Source organism: Spea bombifrons, chromosome 12 (assembly GCF_027358695.1).
Source record: "Spea bombifrons isolate aSpeBom1 chromosome 12, aSpeBom1.2.pri, whole genome shotgun sequence".
Lineage (NCBI taxonomy): Eukaryota > Metazoa > Chordata > Amphibia > Anura > Pelobatidae > Spea > Spea bombifrons.
In genome coordinates this window covers 4,518,071-4,528,465 of record NC_071098.1, presented here as the reverse complement: position 1 = coordinate 4,528,465, position 10,395 = coordinate 4,518,071, and the positions used below count along the sequence as shown (strand labels likewise).

Genomic DNA, 10,395 nt, shown 5'->3' with positions numbered 1-10,395 from the left:
GCGGCTCAACTCACCTTCCCAGTACTAGAGCAGCTGCACTCAGGGAGCTGGGACTCGCGCGGGTACTCATACACCTGGAGGAGGGAGACCCCCGGGGCTACAATGCAACCGAAACAGGTAAGAGAGGTCCTCCTGGGTCAAGGGCGCAGGCTACGCCCGGGTAGGGGTGGGAGGTAAGCCACGCGCCCGGCGGTGGGACGTATTCACTAAACCGGCAGTCGCAGGTGAGTTCGTTTAGGACGAAGAATCTTATCTCAGCCCTCAGGAGGAACCGGCCGAGGTCGGCCCTTTATAACGCATCGTCTTTCTGTCGCTTTCCTATCTATCCTATAACTTGGCTTTTAGCAGACCCCATTCAAACAAAGCCCAATTCATGGGGGTCCCTGGGGTACCAGACCGGGAGGGGGGGGCTTCGCTACAAGTTTGGAGGAGGGAAGTTTTGCTGAGAGTCCCTTTCAGGGTATCCCCGTTCTAACGTCTGCCCCGGTGCTTACAAAAGTTTTTTTGGGGCCGGCAGCAACCTTGTAGCGTTACGGCAGAGAGAAGCTGGAGGTATCTACTTGTTACAACAAGACTCGTTCTGGCTGCGCATGTACAGTATGTTTCCTATAAGGTACGATCCATACGGTGTCTCGAGGAACTTGGCCAACTGGTAGCAGATGGCCGACGCTCCGACTCGCGCCGAGTGAAATTTTAGTACTTTATTTATTTTTTCTCAACCCAAACTCTTGGAATTTTCTCCGTCGGTTTGTAATTCTCCGTAATGATTTCTTGAAAGAGAGCGATACATTGTGTCGCGCGGCCCTTACGCCTCTACCGGTTTAACACCCCGCGCGATGACTACGCAACTCCTTATTCCTGATGCGCTAATAGTGGGAGAGAACCGGTCCTGCTTCGCATCTCACATCTTCCAGTCTCCAAAAAGAATTCCTTGGTTTTAGTAACGGTGTCAGAGATGGCTCAGCAGTAGTTGCCGCTTTGCTTCGACACCCGGGGGGTGTGTTTGGGACGTGTTTTTTTAATTCAGGGTTTAGATGATGTTGAATTTTTTTTTTTTTATATCTAAAGAACTCGCTTCCTCCTTAATTATTTCTTGTTTGGGATAAAAATTATCGTTTTATTGAAACAAAAATCACTAATTTTAAATTGTGATGTTATTTTAGCCAATTATTTAGGTTTGCGTTTATATCTTTATAAGATATTCCATAATTAGAGCGATGGGATTCGGATTGTCAGCTCTTCTGTCTCACTGTCTTTTGATCTCTCCGACGCGTTTGTCTCCTCCCGTACTTTACTTTATTATGTCTGTAATATCGTGAATCACGCAGAGGAGCCCAAAACGCCTGATTTATTTAGCAATGAAATACTTTTTTTTACGGCTTCCGATTTATTAATATCCCAGGAAATGGATGATTTCGCCGGTTTCGAAACGCGACGTTTTTCTGAGCTGCGCCAGGCGCGGTTATTTTCAGAAGTCTGAACAGAATTACGAAAGCTCATGGGAAATGTTGTAAGAAAATAATCTTTGAACGCTTGATTTAGTCGCTTTATGGCTGTAGAGTTGAGTTGATACTTTGTTGCCGCCGAGAGTGTAAAAGATCGCGAACGTCCGCGGAATCTTTATTTTTGGCTAAAACGCGGCTTTTTGTTCCGTGCCGGTCGGTCCTCGGGGCTGTTGGCTGATATCTGGTGACTTAAGCGGAAAATGAGGCTGATTTGGCAACAGCCAATCAGAACGGCCGCATCTGAAATGTCAAGTAGCAATCATTGCTGATAACGGGTTATATATCGGAGTGCGGAGGTGACCAGTGAACTTCAACTCTCATCACTATTGGCCCAAAAAAAAGAGGCTGCGTACTATACCGAGCAGAACGGGGTAAATCCAAGCAGTGATTCTACACATTGATTCCCCCCCCCCAGAAAACAGGACAGGGTGGTGAGTGCATGGAGCGGCCTTCCAGTGGAAGCAGAAGGTGCAAATACTACAGGGCAGTTATTGGTGGCTGTGCTTTCGGATTGTGAATGCGTGCACCCCAAGTGTCCCGATTTACCACTTCATTTTAAATTGGTAGTCATGGATACCAGGCGCCCTCCGGAATTCCGGGCTTTTACCCCATGGGGATTGATGGCCGTAACGCGCTCATCATTGTCCTTCGTTCTAAAGGCCTTTTCTCAGCAGCCTTCTCTTTATTTAACCCAAAAAAACTGCCGAGCTGCCGGTGAGCGGCAGGTTAACGAGACGGCACCGCTTTGGATGAGCTGAGGAGTAACTAATAATATTCTTTCCGGGAAATAGAAGTAAACGATAAAGAGACTCGTGTGGTTTCTGGGAGCAGAAAATAAAGTCCCAGCCCTGACATTGTTTCGATGTTTCGATAATCTGTATTGTTTATAACCCATTAAAAAAATGACGACGTTATTAACACGGACTGGACGTGTTAGTCAGTCAAATAAGGAGGTTTTATGTCTTTGGTGATTAATCCTCCTTTTAAGGGTGCCGTTCCACCTACTCGGCTTTAATCTTCTAAACGTTGCCTTCATTTATAACTTTTGCTGGGAACATTTAATTGTCATGTGACCCAAAAGAAAGCAATGATTGGCCGTTGCCGTAGAAACTGAAAACTTTACTTAAATCACTACATCAGTCGTCGGGCCCAGAATGGCCACTGGCCTTAAAGTGCCGGGACGGCCTAGTCATCCCTGCTCCGGCCCTGGCCCCTGTGTAATGCCAGAACATTGCATCTGTTTTAAGGTGAAAGCTCTGTTCTTATTATTTTCATGGCGCCGCACCTCCCAACAGTCCCGCTTTGCACCGGACAGTCCTGATTTATTTTCTTTTTTGGGAAAGCGGTAGTTGTCTGGCGATGCGTACTGCGCAGGCGCGGAATAGGGCACGTGCACCTTAGCGCTGCCGTTTGAGTGACACTACCTCGCGAGCCCCGCCCCTCCCGTGCTCCTTACCCTTCGCCGTCCTTTTCTAATAAACTGGTTTTCGCAGCGGATCTTTGAAACGCGCCAGCGAGTTATTTTGATAACAAGCAACCCGAAGCATCTGTTTACCCAACAAAATCCCGTCTTAAGACGCCGGCGCTGCGCACCTTTAACGCTTGGTTGCCTTTCTACGCATGTTGGGGTTTTTTCCAGTTATTTTAATAAGTCGTAAAACGTATCTTTCCGATGGGAACTTGCTGCGTTGTTCCCCCCCCCCCGCGTCCCATGGCCCCCCTCCCCCCAGCGTCCGTCTCGTGTTGCGCTTCTGCTGTTATCGGCTTGAAATATAATATATCGTTTATTGCGGATATCCATCGCGTTTCTCCGGGCGGCACAATGAACGACGACGGACGCGACGCGGAGCCCCGGACCGAGACGGATCTTTTATTTCAAGGAGACGAAACTCGTGTGACACAAACTGTCAGCGCCGTTACAATGTATCAAAAAAACACAAAAAAACTTCTCTTCTATCCCGTTTCATCTAAACGACCAGCCAGGCGGCAGATCGCGTTTATTTACTTCGAGGTTCTAACCCGATTGGATCATTTCTGTTTTACCGGGCTAATATTTTTTTGTTTTTTAACCCCAGCCGGTTCTAACCAGGAAACATCGCCTGACTTATCTGTACAGGTGGTATACAAACTATAATAAATATTATTACAAACAATATATATCTATAATTGTAATATCTTACGAAAATGAACATCTATATGTATTTTTTAGTAAATAATCACAATTAATATATAATATGTTAGTAAATAAACAAAATAGTCGGTTATGTGCTACATAAAGTATAGTTGCCATGGTAAACGTGTGACTTTAAATTATGAAATCACTAAGTTTTCTTGCATAAACGGTTCGCCTGGTGATGTCATGCGGAAGCGCGGTGCACCCTCAGCCACCGGATGATTCAAATGTAATCGTGGGTTCGTCATTTATTTAGCCAAATAAAAAATCTTAATTACATTTTTTTTTTATTTTATTTATTTTTTTTTTTTACAACCCCCTCTCCAACTCCGCCAGATGGTATGATCCACGATTACCACCGATTCACCTGCCCCGGCTTGTCTTTCCCAGTTGAGACACTTGGGTCCAGACTCGAGGGTCCGTTTGTCCGGAGGGTAGCCGGTGCTCCTAAAATATCACTTCTGGCCCCTAAAATAAATAATTAAAACTATTTTTGCCTTGACTTCTTCAAAAATGAGCTCGGCTCGTGTTGAGCGGATGGTGTTCTTGCGCGAGGACCTTGCCCCATCGGTTTCTTTCACGTTTGTGCCCTTCCTTTATAAATTGTAAATATTTAGAAAACAAACAATGTTGAAACATAAAAAAAATGAGGCCGGCTCGTGTTTGCTCAATCACCGCGTTCTGTAACCGTTTCTCAACTTGCTGATTCTGGATAAGAAACTAAATGTTTGCCGATACGAAGGAGGAGGAAAAATGTCATAATCTAAAGCTAAAGGGTCAGAGGCTTAGATGGAATGGAAGGAAGTTATGTTACTGAGGGAGTAGTAGATAAGTGGAACAGTCTCCCAGCAGAAGTGGTAGAGGGTAATACAGTAAGTGAATTAAACATGCATGGGATAGGCATACGGCTCCTGAATCTAAGACGAGACCAACGACTGATTAAGGTTTGAGTCTTTACAGCGGGAGAAACGGGCGACTAGATGGGGGCCGAATGGCTCAAAAAGTAACGTCCCTCGTGTCCTTATTTGCGGATCTTTGACTGTCCCCGGTGATGAGGGAGAAAGTAGGGCTACGGGTGATGTTTACCATGAAAGTCAAATATTTGCTCTCCCCGGGGGTAGTTTGTCGGTGATTTCAGGGCTGTTTGCGGGGTCCCGTGGCTCGTGGACACAGGTGTAACGGTATCTCTTATTTGCAGTTGAGTCACATGACCTGCAGAGTAATAAATTAACGCCCAGCAATGAGGCGGCCGGGCGGCTGATCCAGGCTGATTCCCAAACGGCACATTATTACAGAGATTTAACTCTTACTGTGCATTCATCAAACGTCAATCGCATCGGACTTCATAAAATAAATCAAATAAGATCCTTTTAAAAAAAAAAAAATCATTTTTATCCTGCGAATTGTTCATAAGTTTGGGCGCCTCCTCTGAATGCTCTCAGTATCCCTCCGGAGATGGGGGGGAGGGGGGGGTCTCCAGGACCGTACCCCAAACTCTGACCGGAGATCTATAAAGAGTTGATCATTCTACCACCTGGGCCCCCCGATCAGACAGTTACTTTTTTTTGATGAATAATGTATCTGCGCAGTACAGTGACTTATAGTTTCTGATAAAGTAGATGTACGAGATCCTTGGCTGTAGAGCTTGCAATCTATTATAATTGGATATCCTTTTTTTCCGGTAGGTTTTTCTATGATGGCTGCGTCATGAAGCCCCCGAAGTCTGGATTTTCCGGTATATTTCTGAGGATGGTATAACCGGCCCGCGGGGGACGCTCTCTCTATATATTTTCTGCGCGCAGAGGTCTTGGTGGCAGCGATGGCCCAGTCCAAATCCACCGGCTCGTACTACGCCCTGACCGCCATCGGCGTGGGGCTGCTGGTCCTCGGCGTGGTGATGGCCGTGTGGAACTTGGTCCCGGGATTCGGCAGCAACGGCAACCCGGGATCTCCCCAGGGCAACAGCAGCCAGCCGGAGAACAACGGGGGCACCAACCTGAAAAGCAAGACTTTCTCGGTGGCGTACGTGCTGGTGGGGTCGGGGATCGCTCTGCTGCTCATCGCCATCTGCCTGAGTATCCGGAACAAACGCAAGCGGAGGCAAAGCATGGAGGGCACTCAGATCGCCCACGAGGAGACGCACGGCCCGCCGGCTAATGGAGAGGGGTAAGCGAGAACGGGGGCCTGATCTGGGTACAAATTATGATTTTTATTTATTTTATTTTAATTTTTTTATTTTTTTGCCTCCGTCATCTGTTTGGTTATTAAAATCATTTAATAGCGGCTCAAACGGTAGAAACTTCTTTTATCCTACTGCTGGGCCACCAAACCTTATTTCCATCATGTGAAGTTTGCTTCATTCGTATATTTTGCCGGGAACGCTTAATTGTCACGTGACTCGAAGGCACCAGCTTATTGGTTGTTGCTATAGGATTTGAAAAGGGCCTTAAATTAAGTTGTTTTGTTTTTTTGTCATGCTAGAAGGCTCTTAATGTTTTGCAGAAAGTGATTTTTATTTCGGTAAGAAGGCTTTTCCTGCCAAGAATACTCAGACGATGGAGGAGGAGGAGGGTAGCTGCAGCCCCTGAGCTTCAGCTTCTACTTAGGGGAATTTTTTTATTATTATTTATTTATTAAAAGAATGCATATTCAATCATTTTGATGTGCTTTAAAATTCTGCTTTTATTTAATTTTTTTGTGGCTGTAAATAAAACATTTGTCTCCGTATTCGGAACGCGCGCGTCATGGTTTCGTATTAAACACAAGTTTAATATAAAGACAGGATAATTAAAAATAAATTCCTAATTATATAGATGTATTAAAAAAATGTCAATTACCATAGCAACGAATGCAACGGCGCCTCTTTTTTGGATCATTCCATTGGTTGATGTAATAAGACGGCTTCTCAAGCACCGGAGCTCCTTCGTCTTTAATGAAGAAATGCTTTATTTTTAGGGTATAAAGGAAGACGCTGTTTATCTTGGGTTGTACATTCCGTTCCCGTGAGAATAGCGGGAACTTCAGGGTTAATGATATGGCCGAGGCTTCCTTCCCGCTGGATAAATGGGTCATGCGAGCCGTTCCAGTGTTTTTTTATTCACATTGTCCGATGTAAGAAAGGAGTTGAAATCGCACCGGGATGGATCGGTTTCACGCTCACGCAGCCGGCGCCGCGCAGGGAGATCTAGTATTAACCCTTTGAGGCCACCTGGATCTCCCAATAGTTAAACAGTCCGTGAAATCGTTGCTCGTTTTGAGCGGCGCGTCTTCCCAAGAAAGCCTCGTTTTGAGACTACGTGTTTATTCACAAACGCCCGCTTTGATCGTTCTTCCTTGTTTGTGGAAATTGTTTGAACCGCGATCCCTAAAACAGATGCCGGCTCGGCGGGTTCTCCCACGGCTGCTCCGAGCGGCTCGTAAACCTGTCTATGTTTTGCCGGATTCCTTTTTGATCTGGATTTTATTTCCGGAGTTCTGGATGACGCCCGGAATATCCTCTTCCCTGCAGGAATACCAAATAGCGAGCGTGTTCTAGAAGCTTAGAGATCCGGACCTGTAGAGTCTGGCCGAAAGGTCATCGTACTGGATTTCCCGTCATTCATTGGCTTCTGCAAGCAGCCAATCGGTGGGCAGAGTCATCAGATCCGGGGTTCATTTATGTTTTAAATGAAATGAAATCGTCTCAAAAAAACACATTTACTGAATATATCGATTCAGACGCTCGGGAACATGAAACGCGCTGGAAATCTGCGCATGAAATGCGGCGGGGGTAACGAGACTGTTTGTTTGGGATTTAGGAACGATCTCCGTCTCTCTATTAATCCGTGTTTTTGGGATGTATGTAAATTCGCTTGGTGCAGACTAGGTGGTCGCTCTGCGTCTCCCAATGATGAGAATTCCAGAAACATTTTCTATTAAAATGATTTATTCTGCAAATTCTCCTGATATTTAAAATTAAATTTTTCCAGTGAGCCTTTGAGTAATTTCCTATATTTTACCCTCTAGATTGTAAGCTTGTCAGCCAAGTCTTCTTCACCTAATGTATCGGTTCGTCTTAGTCTGACGGCTCTAGTCGGACCCTTTTGGCGTAGGGACTGTAAGAAGCCCTGGGGGGATTATTGGCGCTATATAAATTAAAATAGAAAAAATAATGAATTTTGTCCACTGAAAACAGCCAAGTTTCTGGCAATTTAAGAAAAAAAAATCCTTTGCTTGGTCTTCGACACCGTTCATTTTAAAATATTCTTCTATATATTTTTTGGCATAATTCTTTAGAATACATACTTTATTTGTAACTTTAGTGTCGTATTTGTCTGTAGGACTAGCAGTTTTTTTATTTTTTTTTAGTTTCTATGGTTACAACTTTTTTCTGCTTTTTTAGTACGGTAGTTATCAAAAAAAAAAAAGTGGAACAGCACCTTTAATTTCATTGTTCTTGTTACAAATTTTTGTAAACTACCCCCCCCCCCGGTAAGAAAACACAATCTCTCCTCGCTGATTGTAAGGAAAAGAAACGACTCCAAGATGGAAAAGTCTCTAGAGACACATCGCGCGCCTGAGTCGCCGTGACTCGCGTGTGCGATCCATGAACATGTTTACACGACATACGAAGTCACATGGAGGAAGTAGCCGCAGATCACGCGATTAACCAACATGCACACGGAGCAGAGGATATAATTAAAAACTTCAAAGAACTTCCTTACGAAACCGACTCTGTATCAAACAGTCCTCCCTTGTTACATTTTTTAAAGGTTCTGTTCCACTTGGACAAAACATTACAGCAACAAACTTTAGCAGAGGTGAAGGGTTAATCCTATAAAGACACCGAAGAAACGCCTATCAGTGTCGGCTTTTGTGTCACTCGATTAAGTGCTGGAGAAATATTAAAAACCTGCAGAAATAAACCTCCATAAACATTCAAAAGCAATAATAAAATAATCCTATAGATCTTTGTTTTTTTTTTGTGTAGTCGGAAGGATAAGAGAACGTTCCTCGACCACCTTGAAAGGTCCTTTTGTTTTTTTTTCACCGATGTTGTGTAATGGTTTGCAGGTTGTGTTCCGAACAGTAATTTGTGTAGGTGCCGTTTGTTGATGGGAGTTGAGTTGTATTTATGATGCTGACAATGTCACAAGCTCAAGGGCAGCAGGACTCGTTGGTCTTCTCTCTGCCAATCGAGGACGGATCTGTCTTCTTAGGAGTTCTGGTTACATCGCGTAGGATGCCAGCAGAAGCCGCAGTCCTGTAACAAAAGCATAGTTATTAAAACTAACAACAATATACAACTTGACAATAAGATTAACACAGTACAGATGGAGCGGAGTGCCCCTGACCATGAGAGCTTACAATCTATTATGCATATATGACCCAGGGATCTTTATTTTATGTTTTGTGGGGGGAACAGTTGGCCTCAATATACCAAGATAGGGCAACATTTTCCACCTTGTCTGGATTCGTTCTGTAGAGCATAGTTTTTACTTCTGATTGCTTTATTTCCTTTTTTTCTTTCTAGCCCCGAAGAAGAAACGGACGCTCCCAGGTACACGGCCCCCAGTTACGAAGAGGTGATGAGGATCGGGTACGAGCCGTCGCGTTCCACCGAGATTGACCAACACGAGGGAATGAGCATAACCCTCCCTTCCTACGAGTCCTTAACGGAGCTCGATGAGTCGACGCCAACTCGGCCCAATGCTGGGTCCGCTAAATCGGGACAGGCCCCGAGGACGAATTCCGGGTCGGGGAAAGAGAAAAAACCCTTAAACGTTCGGAGGATCAAATCGGATAAGCTTCACTTAAAGGAGTTTAGGCTTAATCTATCTGGTCAGAGCAATCCGTCCAAGACTCCCGCTATCGAACCATTGACTCCACCGCCGCTGTACGAGGACAAGCAACTTGGGTTAAACCAGCCTTCATAGACCTACCGTACCGGACATACCGTATACCAAGTCCGGTGACGACCAGTCATTGGCCCCCGGTTGTATGTCGGTTCTAGAATGCTTGGCCAACCAACTGGTCATCATCATTAACGTCGTATGACCGGCAAAACACGTTTGCTACAATGCCGGACATTGGTCATCAGACTTTGTGTCTCTTCTGCATGACTCTCTATTGCCTAATGGGACCTTCCGCAGGTGGATGTCCGCTCTTCCATATAGTTTTTTTTCCCATTATTGAGTATTAATATTTCACTCCTAAAAACCAACATATTCTGACCTCAAAATTATTTCCTTTGGTAAATTTGCTGCCTGTGGGTTTCTCGACCGTGTCGTCATCTGACGTTGACAAGCAAATAACCCGTTTATTGGCAAACTGCTGCACATCGCAAACTGTTAACTTTGTTACAGAACCTTTTATCACTTTTCTATAAATCGCCTTTCCTTTGGAAGTTGTTTCTGTAAAAAAGACAGATTTATTTATAAAGTTATGTATACATTAAGCATCTCTGGCCGTCTGAGTTCGTTTAGCAAGATGTCCACTAGATGGCGACGGTGCGCACGTGGTCAGTCTCATCGGCCACTAAATGTTCATTTAAATTCTATATAATGAAATATTCCTACTGAAAATTAAATTTACCTTCATTCATAAATTTTTTGTAAAATACTGTTGTTTTTTTTTTTTGTTTAAATTCCAGTCTTTGCTACGATGCAAAAAAAAAAATCAAATGGGCAATCAGGTCAAAAAATTACATTAATAAACTGGAATCCCTCTGCTTCTGGA

At 44.5% G+C, this 10,395-nt stretch overlaps 1 protein-coding gene across 1 annotated transcript; it reads left to right on the top strand.

The window, feature by feature from the left end:
- On the top strand, nt 1-9,751 carry TMEM51 (transmembrane protein 51). The gene is made up of 3 exons (XM_053452010.1): nt 1-117; nt 5,364-5,844; nt 9,191-9,751. The coding sequence occupies exons 2-3, from the start codon at nt 5,498-5,500 to the stop codon at nt 9,591-9,593; spliced, it is 750 nt and encodes a 249-aa protein (XP_053307985.1). The 5' UTR covers nt 1-117; nt 5,364-5,497; the 3' UTR covers nt 9,594-9,751.
- The last annotated feature ends 644 nt before the right edge of the window (nt 9,752-10,395 follow it).